This window comes from Cryptomeria japonica, chromosome 3, assembly GCF_030272615.1.
Source record: "Cryptomeria japonica chromosome 3, Sugi_1.0, whole genome shotgun sequence".
In the NCBI taxonomy this organism is placed as follows: Eukaryota; Viridiplantae; Streptophyta; class Pinopsida; order Cupressales; family Cupressaceae; genus Cryptomeria; species Cryptomeria japonica.
In genome coordinates, this window is record NC_081407.1 from 898,880,409 (window position 1) to 898,907,519 (window position 27,111).

The window sequence follows — 27,111 nt, forward strand, 5'->3', positions numbered from 1 at the left end:
TCATGATGTGAATAGTAATAATTTAGCACGTGTAGGCATAGATGCACTCAAAGTTGAAATAACTTATTGCTTACATTATGCAATACATATGATGTGATAATTAAATTGTAATTTTTATGTATAATTTTGAACATCTTACCCTATTGGTTTAGGAGTTGGAATTGTCTTGTGTATGCTTTGACACTTTTGAAGGGTGAGAGCAATGCTTAAGGATGGTAAATTGACTTTTTGTTTAAAATTGAATTTGTGGAATTCATGAATGTTGAAGTGTGTTTAATTAAGCCTTTGGCATGTTGGAAATGATCAGTTCAAACAATTTTATAGCATCTCTTAATTCAAGGAAATTGTCTTATTTAGTATAGGTTGCTTATGGCATTTCTAGGCCTATCCCTTCACTTGTCTTGGGTGTTGTGACCTTAGACTAAGTGTTGAGGGTAATTCATGTCAATAGGCTTGTAGGGGACCCGTTGGATAGCCTTGAAATCATTTTTTTTTCTTTCGGGCACCCCATTGTCCTTTTGAAACCCTATTCAGTATATAAAATCACATATCTGCAAATAGGGGTGATTTGCACAAGTGATGTGGCAATCCTAGAATAGCCTAGGCAATTTGGAGATAGCTAGAGTGATTCTAGACTAGTAGCATGGCTGATTTGGACCCTATAGGGGCAATTGAAAGATAATGGACATTTGAACCTTTTTTGAAAAAGTTGTCTACAAGAGATTTTTCTTAGAATCTATACAAAATCCCCGTCATCTTGGATTGGTCGACTTTGATGTCCTCTTTATTCTTTTTCTTCCCTTTGTATCATAAGTTGTGGGGCATGAGGAAACAAGTAATCACTTATGAGATTTGGATGGGCTACTAACTCTTATTGTCATTCAACCTCCTAGTTAAGTTCCCCATACATTTTGGATCTCATTTCCACATCTCTTGGGATGTGCAAGTGTGTGATGGTTTATATCTTGAGATGGTATGATGCCAAGTTTCCTTGGACTGGGACACAATGGCCAATCTTGTCCTTCCCTTATCCATTTGCAAGAGATGGTCATGATCTACAATTCAATAATTGCTGCTGGAGGGAACTCTACCATCTTGTATGGTCATCGCATTGAGGTTGTCATGTGACTATAGTCTTCCACTTGTGTAGTCATGCTTTGTGGATTGATGTCATGCTTGATGAGTGTCATGTTTTGTCATGACATCTCTTATGCGTTGGTCTCTATGTCACAATTGCATCATGAAAAATGTATTCATTTATTCTTTAATCATCGATGTTGAGCAAATGCTTGGGCATTACAGTCAATCTCTTGCATTTTCTAATGACTGCACAAACTATTTCAACATCATGCATTCATTCTTGAATTCATAATCATCAATTAACCTAATAAAAGATAGAAGATGCCTTTCACATGACACAAAGCCATTATCTAGGTAGCAGAGTTCTTTTCTAGCTCTACTCAAGCAAGGAGGTGTTCCTCACAATCTTTGTAGGATAAATAAAACCTAACTCACCACACAACTTAGCCAAACTCTATACACAGACACTCCAAAAGGTTGTCTCTACATAACTTCATATTTGGCTTACTGCCTGCAACTCAGATATTAAAAACTGGTTAATATTCCCATATGTAAAAATCTCATGATTTTTGCCTATAATCTAAAAACGTACATAATTATTTTTAAATGAATCACAGGTGCTAGCTCACAAATGATATAGTAAAGGTATGTAGCATTAAGTTTATGCAACTAGTAGAACATTACACAATAAATTTTCAAAGCTTTGAATGGATGATGTATCATTCAAAAGCTTGATCAATTACCTGAGAAAAGAACTAGTCTCTTGATCAATGAGCACTAGAGTCTAATCGCAAAAATAATGAGAAAAACATATATGTAAATTTAATACAGAGAACCAAAAATGCATATAGTGCTCTAACACATACAAAAAACCCAAATATCAAACTGATCTAACCTTGTTTGCACAGTATGGAAATGTGTAGCTGTCATCCAACAAGAAAAGACAAGTAACTTAAAAAAATTGCAGCAAAAATTTATTGAAGTTATAAATGTTGCTGACATTTAAGATTGCAGCCCTGTGGGTAGCGACAGATTGATTGGCTATGCAAACTACTTGCAAGCTGAAAGAATGGTAATTGGTTGCCACCAGGTTACAAAGAAAATATTGAACTGTTTGTCTGCATGATGCACACTACTTGCAAGGTTGAAAGTATTGCAGGGCTGCAGGCAATGAAGAATGCACCAGCTAAGCCAACTTCCCACCAGTGGCAAAACTAATAGATAATTAACAGAGCACTATAAGGGCCATCACTTAAGTAAAAGGCAACAAATAATAATTAGTCACTTGATTTAGAAAAAGGTAAACAACAGTTTTGAAACCAGTACAGTTAGGTTTCAAACAAAACTGTGGATTTTATACAAAGACCAACAAGTTTGAAAACACTGGTTCATAAGGGCAATCCCTAAAACAATACAATGAACAGAGACAACATAGTAATGCTTTTTTTCTGGCACTATTGGGTTACAGTACCAACATGGCCTAAAGCAACAATTTCTTATATAAAGTGAGCATATAACAAAAGATGATGTATATACTATAGATACACATCTTCAAAACAAATGCCACACAAACACTCTCCAACGCATAGTTTCGCTACATTTACAACCTCACTAGGGCTAATCACGAACTTTTCTACATATTGAAACTCAACAAATAATAATTACTCATTTTCTGTAAACTATGAGCATTCAGATATTCTCCAGGTAAAGGCACCATTTTTCCACTGGATAGTTTGAATCAATATTTCCACCAATTTGCAAGCATACAACTAGCTCTCAGCTTGGAACATCAAGCATGAACTTTTGCATCAATCGTATCGATCTGCATAAATGCTTTCTACTTGAATCTAAAGAAGGATTATTTTTCAGCTATTTCTCTATAAAATATCCAAACGCTTTTAGTACTTAAGTAATTCTTCTGCCATTTTCTGTACCAGAATGATCTTCAAGGTTGGTCAATAGCAAGAAGTGCAGGCAAGTAGGTAAATTCCAATGTTCCACGGAGTTTCCTGACAGGGGGACAGGGGGACGGGTTTCGGGGACAGGGAGACCAAGGACCTAAATTTGGGGACGGCAAGGGGGCAGTGGGGGGGTAGACAGTAGGGGGGCGGTGGTGGAGTAGTGGTGGGGGGGTGGTGCTAATATTAAAACTAAAGGTGAATTGAAATCTTCAAGGCAAACTCTGCAAAATAACATCTCTGAGAGTGTCCCATGAAAGGCCAACTAGTTTTCATGAAGTTAAAGGTTGCAATCAGTATGTAACAGCATGTGACATATAGCAAGTGACCCAGCGATGTCCACGCCAGAGGTGGCGGAAGTGGTGGTGCTGTGGGGGGACGTTTCCTCCAAGTCCCCAAGTGGTGGTAAATTCTTTTATTTCATCCATATCATCATTCTTTTTTTGTAATTCATTATACATCCTTAAGATTTGTAATCCATTTGCTAATGCCCCTTGTCAAAAAATAAGGCTTGCATAAGGCTAAAACAAACAAAAAAATTCTTAAGTTCAAAGAGATACAAGCTATGTTCAAAAGAAATAATCAATTTACATTTTTCATAATACAGAAGAAAAAGGTCGGCACCATAAAACATAATAAACCATCCTTAGCCCAAAAATCATCTTGCATTTCCATAGCCAGAGTTGTAATATGGTACCCGGTTCTGACCATTAGAATCACGCTTTATCCTGGAATCACTGGTGCTTGGAAATAACAATTTCTGAGCTCTTTCCCTTTCCTGTTGCTCCCTCCTCAACCGCTCTTCCCTGAGTTCTTGCAATGACCTTTTCTTCCCTCTCATTTCACCTATTTCACAGTCAAGATCAAGGACACGTTAACAAACCACCCTCATGGCTGCCAATTTGTAAAAGTTAAATTCTAGATTTTTAATTGGAATATGACAAAGTTCATCCATCCAATAGAAGGTGGTTTTTCATATTAATGTAATGCAGTGGCATCCTAAAATTGATCTTAGTAAAATGAAATTAAAAATTGAGCACTAATTACTTGAATCCACAATTATTCACCCTTTAGACTAATTTTACGTTGAACGATTTCAATCAAGTCAAAATCAGAATAAGGCTGTAAGGAATGATTTGATCCAACATGTTAAAGCATGTATTTGAAATCTCAGCATATTTCTATTCAGACAAGAGTTTTTTTATATCATGGTCTGGAGCCCCAATGCAAAAACTAAAAGCCATTAAAATCAGTCAAAATTCAGGATTGAAAAATTTCAATCAAGTAACCTCAGTAGTGTTGATGTGTTTTTTATGATATCATGCAACACAGAATAAGATACTAAGTATTCTATCCTCTCTTGAACAAAGACCTCTCGGATGCTAAACTATGTGATCAAACGAAACGACTCCAAGGTTCCGATAGTCAGGTCTTGACTTTATACATGGATAGACTCAATGTGTTGATGTGATTTTGCTGGAATGACAAGGGAACTTACATTTATGAACTACAACTAAAACATGAACATCGGATGTATCAATAATGTGATACTTTTTCTCCTAAACTAACTCAAACTCAAATGGAAAAAAGGACAAAAGGGGGAAAGGGTTTAGAGAATCTATGCTAACTCCTAATTCTTGAAGACAATGGAAACAATGAATAATGCTTTGATGGACAAATCTTTCATGAAACTACTTTCTACTTAACCAAAGATAGCTCACAATTGTTGTTTGTAACTAGGTCAATATATGGGTTCGGATTGCCTTAAGGCAACATCCGAACCCATTTAGGACTGGGCCCCATCCTAAAGAGTAACGTGCCCCCAAGATTAAAGCCCAGCCCTATGCTTGCACGCCATCCTAACTACCTGTTGTGACGTATTCACACATCGTCCCATTGCAAATGGGGACCCCTGCTTTTTGCTTTCGAGGGTTTGTTTTCTAGGTCTTTTAGGGTTTTGTCTCTTAGCCTTTGCAGGATGAGTGTTGTCGAGGGGATCGTTGGATTGCAGGCTTTGCTTGAGCTAGGGTGAGTCCACAGGGCCCCAGAATTAGGGTTTCTTTGAGAGTCTTCCTTAGGGCCTGGTTTTGCTCTTGTTGCTAATTGTGTCTTGCTTTGTGAGTGGGTATCATTCTTGAAGGTCCGAGCTAGGTCAAGTTGGTGAGTGATGAAGTCTGGAATGTCATCCTGATCTTCAAATGCCCTGAAATTTGGCTAAGTCTGGAATGTCCTGATCCTGAAATTTGGCTAAGTTTGGAATGTCCTGATCCTGAAATTTGACTAAGTCTGGAAAACTGAAGAATCCTCCAAAAACTAGATTTTGCAATATAACTCCTGGAGGTCCAAAACCACTCTCAAACATCCTGGAAGTATATATGGAATATAACTTAAAGTATAAGAAAGAAGAAAGATATACTTAAATGTTATATTCCATAAAATGATCCTAACGGAGAGTCTAAAATGTCAAATTTCGCTCCTGACCCTTCCAAAGGGTCCAGAGCGAAATTCTCCATAAGACATTCTACTTTGACCAAAACCTAGAACTAACACATTCCTGGGCTTGAATGAAGGCAAAAGCACTTGTTTGAATGACGAAATGCGAAAAAATGAAGTCAGGATCATGGCCTAAGGTGAATTTCGCTCCTGACCCTTCCAAAGGGTCCAAAGCGAAATTCATATTTCCTCTATTTTTCTCCTTAGCTTGACCAAGTTTGTAGACTTTTTGAGGCATAATTGAGAAGGTTTGATGCAACTTTGCCTTGGAGAGGAGATTTTAGACCTTGGGATGATGGATTCTAGCCTGGGAGAGGAATTTCGCTCCTGACCCTTCCAAAGGGTCCAGAGCGAAAATCCTTATAACCCTCATTTTCCTTCCTTGTTTTGGATGGGCGTTGGTTTATTAGGCATTGTGTGTGTCTTGATGTGTTCTTGCCTTGAGAAGTGTTTTGAAAAGTGAGGATCTTCTCCAAAAATAGGAATTTTGCCTTGACCCTTCCAAAGGGTCCGGAGCGAAATTCTTCATAAGCCTCATTTGCTCCCTTGTTTTGGATACCAACCTTGTTCCATGGGCGAATTTGGGAAGGAAATAACATGTCTCTGCCTTTTGAGGTGATGGAACGTAGAAATGTGAAGGATTTTGGCCAAGATTAGGAATTTCGCTCCTAACCCTTCCAATGAGCAATTAAAGCCTAAATCAAGATTTTCGCTCCTGACCCTTCCAAAGGGTCCAGAGCGAAAATCAACCTAAGACTCATTTCTTGCCTTATTTGACCAAATTTTGATTTGCAAGGCATTTTGAAGGGAAGAGTAGACATGTTTGGACGGTGGAAATGTTTGAAAGCTTTGAAAAAATGAAGGATTCTAGCCAAGAAGGTGAATTTCGCTCCTGACCCTTCCAAAGGGTCCAGAGCGAAATTCCTTGCAAGCCTATTTTTTTGACCTTGCTTAGACCACAAACCTTGTCTCCTGGGTGAAGAATAATGTTTTGTTACCTTCCAGAGAAGATTGGAGTTGAAAAGATGAAGGATCAAGTCAAGAATGAGATTTTCGCCCCTGACCCTTCCAAAGGGTCCACAGTGAAAATCCTCCTAGACCTCATTTCTTTACTTATTTGGCCAGGTTTTGATGTCCAAGGCATGTTGAAAGGGAGAATGGGCATATTGAAACCCTTAAGGACGTTTGAAGGAGTTAAGGAATGAGTGTTTTGGCCAAGGAAGGAAATTTCGCTCCTGACCCTTCCAAAGGGTCCAGAGCGAAATTCCTTACAAGCATATATTTTTAACCTTGCTTGAGCTTAAAACTTTGTTCCTAAGGCGAAAAGAGATGAAATTTCACCTTGCAAAGAAGATTGGGATTGAAAAAAATGATGATTTTGGGCCAGAAAAGGAAAATCGCTCCTGACCCTTCCAAAGGGTCCAAGGCGAAATTGTGTAAAACCTATCTTTTCCCTTAGTTTCATGCCAAATCTAGTGTGGATCATGATTAAAGAAGTCCTTAGGCATGTCCTTGAATGGTCAATAATTATCAAGTTTGAAGGAATTGAGCCAAAATGAGAATTTCGCTCCTAACCCTTCCAAAGGGTCCAGAGAGAAAATCTTAAAACCACCTATTTTCCTTGCAAGTCTAGTCAAACGTTAGGTTTTCATGGCTTGGATGGGTGCGAGGAGACATGTTCTTGCCCTTTTGAAGTTAGTTTGTTTTAAAAAATGATGGAAATTGGCCCAAACCAAGGATTTCGCTCCTGACCCTTCCAAAGGGTCCAGAGCGAAAATCCTAGGATCACCTACTTTCTTTGCAAGACAAGTTAACATTTTGATTTTTATGGCCTAGATAGGAGTGAGGCAATGTGTCCTTAGTCTTGGAGGTGAGTTCAAGTTAAAATGATGGAGGAATGAGCCTAAAACAAGATTTTCACTCCTGACCCTTCCAAAGGGTCTAGAGCGAAAATCCTTCAATCACTTATTTTGCCTTGCAAAATCAAGATAAACTTGGGTTGGATGAGAGAAGAAAAGTGTTTCCTTGCCTTGTGAGGTGGATTGAAGTTGAAATGATGAAAAAATGAGCTACAAACAAGAAATTCGCTCCTGACCCTTCCAAAGGGTCCAGAGCGAAAAACACTAAAACCATCCTTTTCTCCAAATTTTGTGCTAAGTCAAGCCTAGACTAGAGTGAGAAAAACTATTTGGAATACCTTGGAAAGATGTTTGACCTTCAAAAATGTGAATTTTGAGCTAAAGTTGGAATTTCGCTCCTGACCCTTCCAAAGGGTCCAGGGCGCAATTCTTATAGGGTCTGTTCCTGGAGAAAATCTTGGGCAAGTTTCATGTTAACATCTTTTCGTTGATGATTTAAGTTGAAAATGCTATGTTGAAATGAATTTATCATGTGTCCTTAATCATCTTTTGATTTGTTTTGGCAGATGAAAGAAGACCAGGCCAGAACAAGGACGACCTTCTCCAACCCGGCATCATCAAGGACAACCTTTTCCAGTCCAGCATTTGAAGGAAAGGTACACCATCCATCTTGCACATCAAAGACAAACGAGGTTATAGCAAGGGTCCGTTGAAGAAGCCAATAGTTTCAGAAGAGTTAATTAAAGTTAGCTTCTAAACATCACCAAATTGAACATCAACAAAGGAAGTACCAGACAAGGTGGCATCCCAGTCACTGTTCTTCCAGTCAGATAGGTCCACATCAGCATGTCCAGATTCAATGTACCTGACTCATGGGAGATGGCACAAACTTCGATGTACCTACCCCGGTTCTTCATTGGTCAAATATTCCAGAGAAGACATGTGTCCAAATAATGCAATTATTTCATTGGCCAGAATTGAGTTCGTTGTAACAAACCCTCATTAGGGTTTTCGTTGTAAAATCTCGGCCATCGATCTCAATTGATCTTAGCCATTGAATTGTATTGAGGGCACTATATAAGCCCTGGCTCCTCATTTGTAAAGGCTAATAGTTAGTCAATGGTTAGCTAATAGACAATAGTTAGTCAATAGTTGATAGTAGGTGAATAGTTAGAAATAGTGAATAGTCAGTTGATAGAATAGCAATTAAAGTAGAATAGAAAGAGAAGGAAAAGATTGTTGCCAAGATGTTGTTGTAAAAGACTTGTAAAACTTCATTGAAGAAATGGTGAAATCTATGGGTCGATTCAACAAATTGCATGGTCTCTATACTTCTCATAGTTGATTTCATGTTATTAGATGAGTGGAAGAAATGTGTTTGATTGATGGTGAAATTTGTATATCCATACTGCTAGCAGTTTGTTGATTGCAGACTTGCCTTGTGTAGTCAACTGGAATCATTCAGCTTGAGCTTAACTTCAATTGTCGCTTCTTCATTGACATGCATCAGCCTGATGGTGTCTATGCCTGTAGTGATGATTTGAACGTCATAAAGCTTTCCTCCGAAGATCGCACTAACCTTGTGGAGATGGTCCTGGGATGTCAAAACAAGAATTAGTTAGAATTTCATCAAAGGTCATTCATTGCTCTTACATTCTTAGTGTCAAAATTAGATCCTTTCCTCGCCCTCATCCTTTTTCCTTTTTTCAAAATCTAGGCTAGTGAAATCCTGTGTTCCAGTAATATTCAAAGCAAATCAGACGTTTAGGTTGTCAAGTGTAAGTCCCCTTGTGATTCCAACAAAATCACATCATACCACAGAGAGCTTATCCACGAGTAGAGAACCTACATACAAGAACCTTGGAGTTACCTCGACTGATCCTTCGGCAAGATCTTCACCAGTCAGGAAACTTTGCTCAAGAGAGGATAAGGTACCTTTAGGTATTTTATTCTGTGTTTGGTTGTGTACAAAATACACATCAACACTACCCCACGCCACAATAACCATATTGGCGCCAAAAGGAAGGAGGTCGACTTGAATCAATAAAGGCTAAGACACATATAAATAAAGATATCTTGCAAAGACAATTCATCAAGTATTTTTCAGCGAATCAGCTCTGCATGAAAAGTACGAATTTACACAAGGAGGGTGCGAACTTGTCTAGACTTATGCGAACTTGTCCAAGAGGACTTAGGCAATTTTGGTGCAGACTTGAAGAGCTTAGAAGTGCAGATTTGTCATACAAAGGGATCAGATCTGACACGGAAGCTAAGTATTGTATTTGTGATATTAAAGGAGAATATATAATCTGACCTGTAGGTCTTTAATGCTGGGTTTTTCCTCCTTGGAGGTTCTCCCAAGGTATTTGTGTTTGTCTCTTGTTTACTTCCTCCATTTCTGAGTTTACTGAATTATGATTTACTAAAATGTTACAAATCTGATTAACAAACTAGGGCATAATTAAAGGACATAAATCTGATTACTGATCTAGGGCACAAAAATTACATGGTATCAAAGCTAAGGTGTCACTAACTTCTGATTTTAGTAAAACATTTGTTGCATATAGCTGCTGTTTGTTTTCAAATTAAAATGTCAGGTTTGAGGGCTGAAGATAGACTTGATGGAGCCCTTGATTTTGCTGCTTGGAAAGTCCGTATTCTATTGATCCTTGAAGAGAATGATCTGCTGAAATTCGTAGAAGAAGAAAGGTTGTCTCCTCCAGAAGATGCTGAAGAGCTGAAACAGTTCAAGAAAGACTCCCTCAAGGCTAGGAAGTTCATAGTTGAATCCGTTAAGAATCATCTTGTCACTGTCATATCAAAGTTTGTGTCTGCCAGGGAAATGATCAAACACTTGGAAGGGATGTATGAAGTCAACAACCTCAGTAGGGCTCTTGTTCTAAGACAGCAACTTCTTCACATGAAAATGAAAGAAGAAGACTCAATCATAGCCTACTTCATGAAGATCAATGAACTAAAGAACAAGCTAAGTACTCTTGATTGCCAAATCTCGGATAAAGATCTTGTTATGATTGAACTAAAGGACAAGCTAAGTACTCTTGATTGCCAAATCTCGGATAAAGATCTTGTTATGATTGCATTAAATGGTCTAACTGATGAATGGGAACCATTTTAAGAGCCGATCGTCCCAACTTTGAGCGTCTTCAATCTGATTGCATCGAAGAGGAATCTCAAATTGAGGTAAGAGGAAAATTCATGAACTCTCACAAAGATAATCATGTTCTCTTAGCTAAATCTAGGAAAGGTGGACATTGGAAGAAAGAAAAGAGAAGCAAAGATTTTAGATCCTCCTCCTATGATCCAAGGAAGAAATCAAGAGATTCCTCTCACATTCGTTGCTCTAGATGTGATAAGTATGGTCACTATGTCAGAGATTGTCAAAATGATCCAAAGGAAAGGGAAGTCAATTTAAATGAAGTTGCCGAAGAAAGTGAGGATTATCTTCTTATCTCTGCTCTATCCAGCAATGTTCCTACGGACAGTAATACGTGGATACTTGACAGTGGTGCCTCCAGACACATCTCAGGTTTTCGTGAGCATCTCTCAGATCTGATTGAAAAGGACACCAACCTTCATGTGGTAATCGGTGATGATGCTCGATACTCGGTAAAAGGTTCTGGTACTACCTCTTTAAAACTAGATTCTGGTATTTCCTTATAACTCTGTGATATTCTCTTTGTACCTGGTATTAAAAGAAATCTTATTTCCATTTCTGCCTTAGAAGATAAGGGTTTGCAAATAGCATTTTCTGAAGGGAAAGTACTCGCTTGGTCTAAGAAATCTAATTTCAAAACTGCTCGTGTTATTGGAAATAGATGTGATAGTTTATATAAGCTTGCAGCTAATCCAATTCAAGCTCTCATTCATGAGGCCCCTAAATCATGCGAGCTATGGCATAGAAGACTTGGACATCTACACTTTCAAGCTCTTCCCACTCTCGGTAAAATGGTTAAAGGTATGCCTAAACTTAGTTTATCTCATGATGATGCTTGTAAAGGTTGTACAATGGGTAAGAATGTAAGGAATCCTTTTCATAAAAGCGATAGTAGGGCTAAAAAAAAGTTAGAACTTATTCATTCAGATTTATGTGGTCCTATGTCTGTAGCATCTCCTAGCGGTTTCCTGTATTATGTTATCTTCATAGATGATTTCTCTAGGAAAACATGGATCTACTTTCTTAAATCTAAAGAGTCTTAAGAAGTCCTAAACAGATTTAAAGAAATCAAAGCCTTAGTTGAAAATACAAGAGGAAATCGAATTAAATGTTTAAGGTCTGACAATGGAGGTGAATACACCTCAGGTAGTTTCTATGACTTTTGTGTTAATGCAAGAATTAAGAGGGAGTTTTGTGTTCCCTACAATCCTCAACAAAATGGAGTTGCTGAAAGAAAGAACAGGACCATTGTTGAAGCTGCAAAAGCCATGATCCATGATCAAGACCTGCAACCTTTTCTATGGGCGGAAGCATCCAAAACAGCAGTTTATATTCAGAATAGATGTCCTCATTGTGCCCTAAAGGATGTAACTCCTGAAGAAGCCTTTACAGGAATCAAACCTGACATTAGCCACCTAAGGATATTCGGGAGCCCGGTGTATGTTCATGTGCCTAAAGAAAAACGAACCAAGTTGGATCCATCTTGAAAGAAAGGCATCTTAGTGGGATACAGCGAATCTTCCAAAGCCTTCAGGATCTACATTTCAGGTCAAAGGTATGTTGAGGTAAGTAGAGATGAAACTTTTGAAGAAGATATTGCTTTCAAAAGATCTAAAGGTTCATTACCCAACAATAATGATATGGTGATTGAAAATCAAGATTCAATAGTTGATGCTAACCCTGAGATACAGGAGGAGTCTACTGACCTTCCGGATCAGGAAGTTCAGAATGACCCAACAGAACCCATGCACTTTACCGATATACCTCAGGATATTGTGGTCTACAAGAAGAGACCACTTTGGGTTAGAAACACTATTCAAGATGCTGAAGGATTTGCTCCTCCCAGAGGAACCTTTAGAGATAGCAAGAGATTCCAAAATCACGCCAACTACATTTCTATGATGTGTAATATCATTGAGTCTGAACCTCACAATGTTGAAGAAGCTATGTCCCATCATGCTTGGAAATTAGCCATGGATGAAGAGTATGGGTCTATCATCAAGAATGATGTCTGGGACATTGTACCCAGACCCAAAGGTAAGTCTGTTGTTTCCTCTAAATGATTATTTAAAATTAAGCATAATGCTGATGGTAGTATTGAAAAATACAAAGCTAGGTTTGTAGCTCATGGTTTTTCTCAAAAGGAAGGAATAGATTATGAAGAAACTTTTGCTCCTGTTGCTAGATATACTTCTATTAGATCTATAATAGCTATTGCTGCAACCAAAGGTTGGGAACTGCATCAAATGGACGTTAAGACAGCCTTCCTCAATGGTGTTATTGAGGAGGAAGTCTATATTGAGCAACTAGAAGGTTATGTAATTCTCACGTTTGCAGGTTGAAGAAAGCCTTATATGGGCTCAAACAGGCTCCTCGGGCTTGGTATGAAAGAATTGATAAGTACTTACTAAGCTTAGGGTTTTGTAAGAATGATGCTGATGCTAAAGGTTTATAATGATGATATGTTTATTTTGGTTTTGTATGTGGATGATTTATTCCTCACTGATGAAAATAAATTAATTATAAGATGTAAGAAAGAATTAGCCTTAGAATTTGAAATGAAGGATTTAGATCTAATGCATTACTTCCTAGGGTTAGAAGTATGGCAAAAATCTAATGAAATTTTTCTAAGTCAAGAAAAATATACTATTGATATTCTGAAAAGATTTGGAATGATGGATTGTAAACCCATGCATACTCCTATGGAATCTAACTTAAAGAAGTTAAGTGTTTCAGCAGCTAACTCTGATTTTGCAGATCCATCTGAGTATAGGCAGCTGATTGGATCATTAATGTATCTAGTCAATACAAGGCCAGATATCTGTTATGCTGTGAATACCCTCAATCAATTCATGAGCTTGCCTAAACTTGTTCACATGGTGGTTGCCAAGCACATCCTAAGATACCTGCGTGGCACTATTGGTTATGGGCTGAAGTATTCACTTAACACTTCAATCTTCTTGGAAGGCTATTCAGATTCAGATTGGGCAGAAAGTGTCAAGGACAGGAAAAGTACTTCGGGTATCTGCTTCAACTTGGGTTTTGCAGTGATCTCTTGGGCATGTAGAAAGCAATCTTCCGTAGCATTGAGCACTACAGAAGCTGAGTACATTGCAGCATTTGTTGCATCCAGAGAAGCAGTGTGGCTTCGCAAACTCCTCGTTGGATTATTTGGTCAAACTCGTGGTCCTACCACCATTCATTGTGATAATCAAAGTTGTATAAAGATGTCAGTAAATCCTGTATTCCATGATCGGTCCAAACATGTGGAAACGCACTATCACTTCATTCGGGATATGGTGCAAAGAGGCGCCATTCATCTAAAGTACATTAGCACGGATGAACAGGTTGCAGACATCCTTACCAAACCTCTATCCAGAGTGAAGTTCGAATACTTCAGAGACAGACTTGGTATTGTGGAAAACGGAGCCCTGATTGAGAGGAAGCTCCAATCTTAGTGACTCTATCTGCAGCACTTTGAATCATTCTTTGCTTGTGTGCAAGAATGAATTGTGTCCAATCTATGCTTGTGTGCTAGATGGATAATTGTAATTATGTAAAGACCCACTTGTGTATTACACTTTCTATGCTTGTGTACTAGAACCATCCTATGCTGGTGTGCTAGGTGGAAGATGTAATTCTATGCTTGTGTGCTAGATGGAACTCTAAAGGTTCAGATTATGTATTCTCTTCTTCCCTAGTTAAGAGGGAGTGTTGTTTGTAACTAGGTCAATATATGGGTTCGGATTGCCTTAAGGCAACATCCAAACCCATTTAGGAGTGGGCCCCATCCTAAAGGGTAACGTGCCCCCAAGATTAAAGCCCAGCCCTATGCTTGCACGCCATCCTAAATACCCCACGCCACAATAACCATATTGGCACCAAAAGGAAGGAGGCTGACTTGAATCAATAAAGGCTAAGACACATATAAATAAAGATATCTTGCAAAGACAATTCATCAAGTATTTTTCAGCGAATCAGCTCTGCATGAAAAGTGTGAATTTACACAAGGAGGGTGCGAACTTGTCTAGACTTATGCGAACTTGTCCAAGAGGACTTAGGCAATTTTGGTGCAGACTTGAAGAGCTTAGAAGTGGAGATCTGTCATACAAAAGGGATCAGATCTGACAAGGAAGCTAAGTATTGTATTTGTGATATTAAGGGAGAATATATAATCTGACCTGTGGGTCTTTAATGCTGGGTTTTTCCTCCTTGGAGGTTTTCCAAGGGTATTTGTGTTTGTCTCTTGTTTACTTCCTTCATTTCTGAGTTTACTGAATTATGATTTACTAAAATGTTACAAATCTGATTAACAAACTAGGGCATAATTAAAGGACATAAATCTGATTACTGATCTAGGGCACAAAAACTACAACAATGCCATAGAAAGAGTGTGATCTCCTAAGGTAGTGAAATATCTTCATATTGTAAACAATCCATTCAAATACCCGATAATTGCGCAATCCAAATGAAGTATTCACAATCGAACTTAGCCACAATAATAATTAGGTTCAGGCTAACCATGCAAAACAACTTGCAATCAACAAGGTGTAAATGGTATGAACTGAAGGATTCATCAAAAATCATCGCACTTCTTCATCATAATGAATGAACATTATCTAAATTTGAGGACATACCTAGAAACCATGCAATATGTAGAATAAACACAACTATCCACCATAAAATGAATGAAAAGTATGTTTGTTTACATGCATTGGCAACAATTTCTGCCTTCTCTTGCTCTACTCTAATACTAACTACTTCTGCTATTAACTTCTAACTATTAACCTTTACAAATGAGAGGGATTGAGCCTTATATAGAGCTCTCTTTACAATTCAAAGGCTTAAATTGATTCTCAAATCAATGGCCAAGATTTAACAATAAAACCCTAATTAGGGTTTGTTACAACAAACTCGACCAATTACAATATGTTGGAAACACGCTTGCTGTTACACCAAAAGATCAACCACTTAATACCAGATACAACCACGAGACTCGATGAATCCACGGGAGGCGATTAAGCCATGTCGCAACCCCGAGCGCTACGTTGCATAGCACAAGGAGACCAAGGGCACACACCTTGCAACACAATAAATAGGACACATGTCCTTCCTTGAATGACAACCAATGAGTGATGAGGTTAGGTACATCGATCTTTGTGCCTCCACATGTGGTAGCTATCATCTTCGCTGGATGAGTCAAGTACATTGAATCTGGACGCCTTGACTTGAAGTGATGTGATTGGGTTGGTGAAGGTGAGTTGTCACCACTTCAGCTTACACCTTGTAACTCTCACAAGTGTATGTGTTTGAGCAATATCTCTTGATACTTCACATTTCAAATTGCTGAATGTGATGTTGATGGTGATGGGGCATATTCCCAAATTGTATCATCTTTGTCGAGTCAACCTTCTAACTTTGATTAATTCTTCTTGATCATTTTACTTTTCACCTACTTGTTTGGGAATTTCGCCTTTGTGTTGCATTTGATGTGGACCTTAAGATGTCCATGCTTGATGTACTTGACCTTCTCCTTACATTGGTGATTGATCTTCCTTGCCTTGCTGAAGTGTTGTGGAGAGCTTTCCCTCTTTGTTGCAATGTTTCCTTGAAACACTTGCAGCCTATTCCTTCACCCTCTTCCTTAGTTGACTGCAAAACTAGCAAGGATAGGATCAAATACACGAGATATATTTTGATTTCAAAAACATGTTATCTAATATAGACTCTAAAATGTTCTGATTTCTGATTTTCAGTTGTGCAGGTCCGAATTCTGAGTCTGATTTTAAAATTTACATCCTTTGATCAACTCCTTCATCTCATTTGAGGTTCTCACTCAAGCTCTCAAGGTCGTGGATTCCTTGAGGTCATGGAATTCCTGCCTGCTGGTCGTGGATTCCTTGGGGTCATAGAATCCTCACCTGCACCTTGACTTATGGAATTTTCTTGGGTTTTCCTTGATTTCTTCATGATTCGTGTGTTTTCTTCTTTCATCATTCAATCTTGACTTCAATTCTTTTACTCTCACATCACTTCTTGTTCTTCATTCTTGTTTCACTAAGGCATTCATTTGCTCAAACATGGGATATTTCACTCATCTCCACAAGGTCATGGATTTCTTGCACTCAAGGAAAGGTGTTAATTTTCCACCCTAAGGTTGTGGATTCCTTGACTTCAAGGAAAAAATGTTGATCTTCCACCCTAAGGTCGTGGATTCCTTGGCCTCAAGGAATTTGAGAACTCACCCTCTTCAAGTCATGAATAAAATTAATCACATCAGCTCTCACTTACCTTCATCATTAAAAGCACTTTGTTTGTAGATTTTGAAGATCCAAGGATGAATTCAATTAAAGGGACTTTCATTTCACATAGCCTTCTAGACTCCCAAGTTGTGGATTCCTTTGGGGTCAAGGAATTTGAGCACTCACAGACAAATCGTTAATCTACCTTAAGATCACTTCCTCTCCAACTCATTGATTAAGTTGATCACTTCAACTCTTCTTGCCTTCCTCATTAAAATACTTTGTTTGCACATTTGGAAATCTTTAAGAACAAACTTGATAGGGCAATTTTCACTTCACCTCAACCATAAGTCCATCAAGTCGTGGATTCCTTGAGGTCATGGAATTTGAGCACTCATGACAAATCGCTTGATTTTGTCTCTTTAATTCATGAAATAACGTGATCACATCAGCTCCTTCCTATTCTCATCATCATAAGCACTTTGTTTGCAAAAGGTTCAAGAACGAGTTTAATCATTGCAATTTCCATTCATCATAACCCTCATGACCTCCATGCCATGGACTTATCTTGGGCATGGATTCCTTGAGGTCAAGGAATTTGAACACTCACGGATAAATAGCCCACTTCCCTCAAGATCACCTCATGTCCAATTCATTGATTTCGCCAAGTAAAGGAAGTTGTTGCAAGATTGATTGGAGGTAATCTCCTGGTTGAAATCATTTTAAGCATCACCAAATTTATGTATTTCGACCAACCCTTGGAAGATTGATCATCACAACAAAGTTATGGATTCCTTGAGGTCAAGGAATTTGAGAAGGTCATGGATTTCTACACCTCATGGAATTTTTTTACTTTCATCCACACTTGTATTTTCTTTAACACCCATTCTTCATCCACTTTGATTGATCCTTTCCTCCTCATCCAATCCTTGAAGCACTCTAGTTGCTTGAAAATTGTTCATCATTCATAAAACTTATCTCATGACTTAGCTTATGGGTTGCATTGTGAATCACCTCTCATGAAAAATCATGACTTCTATCCAACACTTAAGCACTAAAGCTGAGCGAGCTCTAAACTATCCCCAAGGAAGATCAGATTGATGCTAGACTGCCTACAACTCCTAAGACTAGTTCAACGTTGGACTAGCAAAACCAAACCCTCTCATAAGCAAAGACTAAAGACACGAACTACTGCCAAGCTAAAAGACAACTAACCCTAAAGCAAAGCAAAAAGCAAAAAGTGGGGGTCCCCATTTGCAATGGGATAATGTGTGAAAACGTCACAACAAGTAGAAAGCTGTAAGGAATGATTCAATCCAGAATATAAATGAATGACTTGAAAGTTCAGCATACATCCAAACAAGAGACGTCTGATGTCATAATCTGAAGCCCCAATGCAAATGTGGTCAGTATTGATTTGATTATTTTAAGACATTCACAAAAAGCCATTTAAAGCATTCAGCACATTGCATGGTATCAACTTTGGATCAACTACCAAATCAAACAAGGATTGAAGATTAACATGAACCAGAATAGTTTCAAAACTTGCAACAACAAATGTGAATCCATATATGCCAAAAATTCTGCAGCCATGAGTTACATAAAACAAGTAACCAAATTTGTCCACATGGAACAACAGAGTGATATATGAAATTGCCTTTGTCACAGTGATGCCTCTGATAAAGTTGAGGAGGTGAGGAATATAAAATGAAATGACTAAATTAACAAGTAGCCTGAGAGGAAAACTACAAAGAAGTAAATTTCAAATTGAAGTCAAAGAGATAATTGAACTATGGCAGATATTCCTCCAATAGTTTATCAACAACAAATATCTTTGAAAGCAAAACAATTGAGTGAAACTAACATGCAAGAATAAACAAGGAAATGTTAGGAAAATTATGCAGAACAAGATGCCATAACTTTAATATACCCTGGAGAAACCCACTTTGTGTGAAATCTCCAGCAAATTGTGAGTAGATCTTACTTAGAAATCACTCGAGTGGCACTTACAGACTGGTCCAAGTCTCTTGGACTTGAAAGACATCAATAACTTACTGGTTCTCTGCCTCCAAGATCTTAACAACCTTTCACAAAAGCCCCACAGCCCTGCGAAAATGCTTGGAAGTCACTAGGAACACAAAATTTGCTAAACACTGCTCCTAAATCCCCAAAATACTAAATCACGTTTACAGTATGTATAAATAAATTAACAAGGCAAAGGAAGTGTTAAGACTCAGAAAATGCACAAAAAATGAAAAGAGTTACTGAAAATTGAAATGCCACAGGTCACCAAAAACTATTGTGATGACATTGTCCCTCTAGCAAACCAATGATATCATTTTTTCCCTGGCAAATCCGAAACTGCTGTCTATGAAAACTGGTGATTTCAAAACCGCTATGGTGATTGCTTCTTAGAGCTTGTAAGATTTACCTTTTTAGTCTTGCCTTGAAGGACCATCTACCTTAAGGTAATGAGCATGAGCACATCTAAATCTAAGCGTTTGGAAAGTAAACATGCTTACAAAGACAGCTACAAAAACGACCTATTGTATTTCATCAAGACAACCTCATCGTTCTTCTCTTCCAGTTGGATAGCCCTTCTACAAAGCTCACTAGTGCATTCTTGTACACTTTGAGACTCTTTTGTTTCAAAAAAAGTCTTCCATACATTTGTCCTCCCTATGACAAGCAAGATAAAATTGTATACTAATCAATCTTTTGAATTTATCTCAAGAATTAACAGGATCTTGTTTCTTTGATGCCATAGAAAACAAAAGAGTCTCAAGCCAAGTTAGATCTTTTCTAATCTCAATTTGATTACTTGATGCCTTCTTTTCTCCATACATTGTTCCTCAAATGTAGTGGAATTGATACCCTAATGCCCTTTTGTCTTCCATACATTTTTTAAAGTTAGAGCATTCTTTTTTAATCTCATTTTTTTAAGTATCCTCAAATGTAGTAGATTTTTAAGTTTTTAAGAAAAGAATTTAAGTTTTTTTTAATTTTTAAACACATGGGGAGGACATTTTGATTTTATTTTTTCTTGTATTTGAACTTGTAGCTCTGTTTGAAATTCTTAACAAAAACAAACATAGGGAGTAGTGAGAGTGAGGAGGTTGAATTTCAAATGCAACAAAGAAGTAGAGCTATAAGTCATAAAATATGGCTGCCACTGAGGGTTCTGAGAGTGGGAGTGTAGTAAGGCCAGCAAGTTCAACAAACTCATTTAAATGCCCTTCTGAACTCTTGAAAATCTATGTAAAATGCCCATTTAACCCAGGAAATCTCTCTTACAATTTGCATCATAAATAGACAAAGATAAGAAAAAAAAAATAGATGGAATAGAGTATGGCGATGTCATTTGTGCAACACAGACCATAGAGGCAACCATTGTTAGGAAAAAGGTGTCCCAACCTTGCAATTACAAAAAGGTTCTATTTATAATAACTTTACACTTGAGCACAGATGGATCCAAAATTTTCCCCAAAGCTATGGAATTGCCAAATAAACATAATGGTAAAGTTTTGACCCAAGATCGTGTCTAGATTTCAAGATATTAAAGTTTTCATTTTTTTTTAAGTTTCAAAGTCAAGTTTGAGGCACTTAGAGGCTGTTTTTGAGCCCCAAAGTGGTTGTAATTGGCGAAATGGGTTATAGCTTGCACTTCACAAGCTTTCCAAAGATTCAAATAATTCATCAATTAACTTCCCAAATGAAAAGTTATGGCCTCCAAAAGTTGGCTCTTACAAATTAAAAAATGTAAAAATGTTGACACAAAAAAAGCTATAAAAGGGAGTTACAAATGTTGGTGTGTGTTTTAACACATCATACAGCATCTTTGATTGGAGATAAGTTGGGTGCCACTTTTTGCTCATGATTTTGTAAATACCATTCAGAGGAGTTTGTAATGTCCCTTTTTGTGAATGCCCTAGTCTTTGCCCTAAAATCACAATTCCAAGCCAAGCAAGGGATGAAATAGCATTAGAGATATCATTTATCAATTTAAATTGTTGAAAAAGATAGACCCTGGCTGAGATCCACCAGAACTAGAGTATTATTGACTGCTGATTAATATGGTTCAGATCTGGACTGATTTCTATATCGAAGACTGCTGATCTGATCTCTTATGCCTGACTGCTAGAATTGATCTGCTCTTTAAGCGCCTCAATGCTTATTCAGTTGTGTTCATTGTTGCCTTAAGTCTGCTTAAGGCAATTAGTATTGATCTGCTTGCCAAACTTCCTTACCTCTGCTTTATTATCTAATGATTTTTCTTAATTTTTTCTCCACTCTCATCTCAAAATTATCTTCTTATATACCTTGCCAAATACATCCTTTCACCCAAGAAGGGCAACTCTTCAAGGAGGTCAGCCCAACACACAAACAATTAAATTTTAATTAATTTATTTGATTGCACACAAGGGGTGCTCATCTCTAGGGGTCGGCCATCATCAAGTATATTGTAATCTTGTTGATTTCTGAATAATATATTGAACGGAATTTGGAGAATGGAGTTTTTCTCCGGAAAAGGTTTTCCTCATGTAAATCACTATGGTGTGCTATAAATGCTATTTATGTTTAGTTTTTGTAACTATTGTAAAGATCTAAAAATATTGCATACCCTCCTCTCAAGATTATTGTAGAAGGTTGTTTCACTATCTTAGCTTCCTTACAAGTGGTATCAAAGCTTGATCACCTTTGGTTTCAATTGAGAGTTAGGTTTTTTGAACTAATCCAATTTAGAGTGGGAGCTTGTGCAAAAGATACTTTGTGATTTTATTGCAAAAAAATTTAGATGGCAAGCACATCAGAGAAAATAGAGGTAGAGAAGTTTTCTGGTGACAATTTTAAAATGTAGAAGCTGCAGATGGAGAATTTGTTAATTGATTGATATTTATGGGATGTTGATGAAAAAGTTTCAGAGGCTACAAATGCTACTTTAACTGCTCAATATAATGTTATGAACCATAAAGCCAAGGGTCTAATCAGATTGTGCCTAGCAAACTCTGTTTAAATCAGTGTCTATGAAGAGTCATCTACCAAGAAATTATGGATGAAACTTGATGACATATATCAAGCCAAATCTTTAGTAAACAAGATATTCTTGAAGAACAAATCATATTCCTTGAGAATGGAAAAGGGTGAACAAATTACAAGCCACCTAGAAGCATTCAATATGTTGGTGACTCAAGTGGTATCAATTGGTGTAAAAATGGATGAGGAGAGATATCAAATCTTTCTTTTTTCTTTGGTTGATTCAAGGCATTCTCTCATTAAAGTGTGATTTGCAGGCAACAAATCACATGATTTTTGTTACAAAATTCTGCACTTTTTTATATAAAAACAATCATGATTCTACAACAACAACAACAACAAAAACCTCCCCACGATTTTTCAGAAAACCCTATGCAATTTTGCATACAATTGGTGTGATTTTCACAAAGAAATAGGGTGTGCAAACTACAGAAGAAAACGACATGAATTACCTACTAAACACACATGATTTTTGGAATAACAAGCCCACAATTTTTTGCTAATAAAAGATTACGAATTGGTTGAAAAAATGCCAAAAACCCATGCATGAATCTATATAGCTTCCTTCGGCACATTCTTCTATGTCACATGTGTGAGTCGTCACTGCAATAGTTCATAGATCTCATGCATTCAACAATCCTGAAGTGTGTGACCTCAACTCTGATACCATATTACAAAAAGTAAAAACATAGAATAATTACCAAGATATTCAATATTAACAAAGGAGTGAAAGTCTCCTTAAATGAGAGATATAAACAATTTATTCGTAAAGGATAAGATCAGCAACATAAAGCAAAAGGGTAAGAACTTAAGTTAAAGAATAAAAAATTCCTAAAATCTATCCTAAAGACTTAATTGACCATTATAAACTAAATATTACAATATTACTTTAATAGAGTTGAGTTTTCAAACTACGCAATAATCATTACACCACAATCTTGAAACATTTCACTAGAATTATAAGAAAACTTATGGTGGCATGGAGGATTTGAATCTAGGTCATGCTCTTACAAGAGTCTCCACAACCATTACCACACAACTTCTTGGGCAAGAAGGTTTTAAACATATATGTGGATAAGATTTTGACATCATGACGTGGGATCAAAATGAAATTACCAATACCTATCAAAAGGTTCTAAGCACTTCACAGATGGTCCCCAACCAATACACTTGAAATAAATTTAAAAGTTTAGTTTGCATCGTCAAACAAGAAAGGTAGATAAACTTGATCGTTTTAAGAGAAGGACCATGCCTCTTGTTGTCAATCCTATAGCATTTGTCTTTGTATTGCAATTCCATTCTCAATCATTAATCTCAAATTACAAATATGGAAATATATTCACAATTTTCAATGAAACAGTAGTTGATTTTCATAAATTTTCTACAAAACTGATATGTTTTTAAGGCCTGTTAATTAGGAAGCACATACGGTTACTTTAAGTTCTCAAACTAACATTTTCTACTAGACTTTGATCATATCAAGTAGTCTTGGTAGCAAATTTTGCCACAATTTTTAACATAGATATTGTTAATTTTAAGCAATCAGATGTTAATTTTATGTAATCAGATTATAACAGACTGTAGATGAACAGTAACAGCAAAGAAAACACAAGACAAGACACACCAATACCCTGGGAAAACCTCCCTCTTAGAGGTGAAAAACCCAGCCATCAAAATACAATATGTATTATCTCAAACGTAGGCAATTACAATACAACGAACTTATCTCAGTTTGCTGTCCAAACAGCAAGTTAGTAGAACAATGAAGGATGCAGCTCTTATCAACAGCAGATGACTAAGGGAGATCAGCAGCAGATGTCTAAGGGAGACTGGACCAGAATCGCACAAGGAGAGCCTTCAAGTTCGCATGAAGATCTGCGCCTAACAACAGCCTTAAATAAGTTCGCACAAGTGAAGAAGAGTTCGCCAATATTGGAGAGCAGATTATATCTGTAGTAGATGATTGTTGGAATGACTTCATTTGCTGTTAGTTTTATATCAACCTTTTGGCGCCAATACCCCAAGTCGGCTTTGCATGTTTATTTATTTATATTACATTGTCATTTTACATCCTTCACGTTACATATTTGGGTCCAGTCCAAAATTACATTTACTTGCCTCCACGTTACATGTTTGGGTCCAGCTTAATAATACATTTATTTGCCTTCCACGTTACATGTTTGGGTCCAGCCCAATAATTCGATTTACATGAGAGATAATACATATGAATTTTAATTGTCATTGACAACATTAAAATTCAATAATTAGGTATCCAAGCTAGCTATTATTTTCAACAGATATTACCTTATACATAGATGTCATTCATTTACATTTTGTTCCCTATCCAAATGAAAGTACTTTCGTAAATCTCTATAGTTCCTCGTGAAACTTTCTTTGGCAAGTGCTTAAATGAAGATGGGATTAATCTCCGTCATAATGACTTCTTGTCAATCTTTATCACACCTGCATTGTTATTCTTTTTGTGGGGTTATCTGGAGTCAAGAATTGAATGGGAAACATTATTGGTTTCAACTTTAAACAATGAATTCCTCTGGAAGCTGGCACTCATTTATCATTGTTATAAACTTATAAGTTATAACTTCTTATCAATTTTTCTAACACCTATAATGCAATTTTTTTTAATGAGAACCAGACTTGAAATCAAGAATATGGCATGGTAATAGCGTACAGATTTAAGCGTCAGTCCTTTTTCAACTCCTGCTGTGATGTTTATTTCCCCTCCCGTATTCAGCTCATTCTATTTTTAATATCCATTAAGATATCTTTTTGAGCAACATCATCCAGAAGTTTTCCAGCATCTTGACTAAATTTGTTCTTTGAAGTCTATATCATTTGGCACGATGATCTAAAAGCTCTTTTACAGGCTAGGTTTGGTTCATGGGGGTATGAGATCTTTTAGTAACAGAATTCAGTTCAGATGCTTGATACAGTTTCCTAATGACAGGCCTTATGAGGTGAAACTGTTTAAAATAGTCAGAAGAATATTCAACTGTGGACCACAAAGGAGCCAGCAGCTCAGCGGTAAAGAAGCTTAGCATGCAAGTGGGAGACATTAGATTTGACTGCTAGCTAGTCGACGCAAAGTAACATTAATCACAGCCAATTTCATATGCCCCAAAACTAGCCTACTGGTAATCAATCGTCGTTTAGTTCAGCGGAGAAAAAAATGGATACCTATCCAAAAATCATTGTTTTGGGAAAAACCAAAGTGACCAGAAGACTCCACTGTAGGCCGTGATCACCACATCCACATCATCGCGACTAATTATATATGTAATATAGGCATATCATTTATCATTTACTCCCACTCAGTCCTGGCCCATACCGTCCAGGCACCCCATCGTCTCCAGGCAGGTTGATTATGGAAGAATCCAATTCTGATGTTGACGGTATAATACATTATTACTTCTACTGGCTTAAGCTACACCGTGTTATTGGGCCAAGATATCTTTCTGACTACATTTTGCAAAATTTTTCTCTTGATTCATCACTGGAAATGGAATTAACATTAAAAAATGGCATCCAGATACATTTTCATGACATCTTATCTAAAATCTTTAAATAAAAATCCTGTTCACAAATAAACGAAAATCTATTACAACTGTGAAAAAGAAAATTTAGAGTTTTACCATTCCTTTGGGAAAATTCCTTGGAATTGGATCTTCTCTCGTCCTCCTCGTTCTCCTCTTGCTGAGCCACAGAACTTTTAGAAAGATACCACGGCGTCTTGGCATCTTTGCCCGCAACGCCATAGCCCAGCCTGTATTTCTCATCCTCAGGCAAAATAGTCCTAACACTCTCTCCACCCTCTTTCATCTTTTTCTGCTTCTTTGGAGGCCGAGAATCATCCTTCTTCTTCTCCTTCCGATCATCACTCTTCTCGCCTTCCATTTGAAATCCATTCCAACCCTGGAACAAATTAATGTGCTTGGAATCAGAATCAGGCAGTTCTTCTTGTGTGGAATCTTGTGCGAGGGTTTGGGGGGAAGAAACCGAAGGTAGGGATTGAGGTGTTTGGAAGCCACGTTTTGCTTGATTGGCTTGACGGAGCTTTTCTAAGCGGAATTCGGCATCTCTTCTTGCAGATTGCTCTCGCTTGAGCTCTTCTTCCCGAGCGGCAGCTTCTTCATCTTTGCGAACGCGCTCTCTGTTGTCGAAATTGTATACGTTCCATCGCTTCTGCGGGAGAATGTTCAGACCTCCGTGCCCTCCCATGGCTGTTTTCTTTTTCTCCCAACCAGAAAAGGGCTTATAGGCTTGTAGGTCGGTTGCTAAAGAGAATGAATCATTTTTTGTTTCATATCGGGTGAAATTGGAGAGAAATTATTTATGTAAAACAAGATTATTTTACTTTAATTATAAATATGTTTAGTTTGTCTGATGTACAAAAATAATTTTTTTGAGTAATTTATTTTTATATGGAATTATTATTTATATTTTATTCAAGTTTTGACAAAGGGTAATACTAATGAAGTTCATTATTGTTAAGAAATAAGGTGTGTTAATCTTAAAATTTAGGGTGTACTACTTCTTATTTATTTAAAGTAATCAAATTATAAATAATAGACAAATCTTAGTTGTATTCAATGAAGTATTAGTTTGATCTTTGATGTCGATTGTTAGTGCATCATGATAGGAATGAAAAAGTACAATTAGTCTCTAAAATACTAATCAAAAGTGTGATAGAGCTCTAACAAGATTTCAATATATATAGAAAGGGTTGTGTAATATAGTCTATCTTATATGGTTCACCCTAGTATGATGTCGAAGTAGCCTTCAAATATTTGTGCACCTTCATCTATTGACTTGTTGCTAAAAAAGGTTTGGTAAAGAAAAATGAGGTTCACTTTCAAGACAAGAGGCAGAGACCTAAGCTTATCTTGGTTGTAATTTGAACCCTTAGAAGATTTTGCATAAGAACACAAACACGTCATCCAATTGATGTGAGACGTAAATATTTGATGAACTAATGTATATGTATATGTATATGTGTACATACATACATATACATATACATATGTGTGTGTATAGTATATGTATATATGTATATGTATGTACATGTATATATACATATAGATGTGTGTGTGTGTGTGTGTGTGTGCACTCACACATATGTATATGTATATATGTGTATGTGCATGCATGCATGCATACATACATACATATGTGTGTGTGTGCGTGCATACATATATGTATGTGTGTGTGTGCATACATATATGTATATACACACACACATGTATGTATGTATA

The 27,111-nt window shown here is 37.1% G+C and overlaps 1 protein-coding gene across 1 annotated transcript; it reads right to left on the bottom strand.

Moving 5' to 3' along the window:
• Positions 1-3,438: 3,438 nt before the first annotated feature.
• On the bottom strand, positions 3,439-26,150 carry LOC131066384 (uncharacterized). The gene is made up of 2 exons (XM_058001137.2): positions 25,492-26,150; positions 3,439-3,884 (listed from the first exon to the last, which is right to left on the bottom strand). The coding sequence occupies exons 1-2, from the start codon at positions 26,075-26,077 to the stop codon at positions 3,697-3,699; spliced, it is 774 nt and encodes a 257-aa protein (XP_057857120.1). The 5' UTR covers positions 26,078-26,150; the 3' UTR covers positions 3,439-3,696.
• Positions 26,151-27,111: the final 961 nt, after the last annotated feature.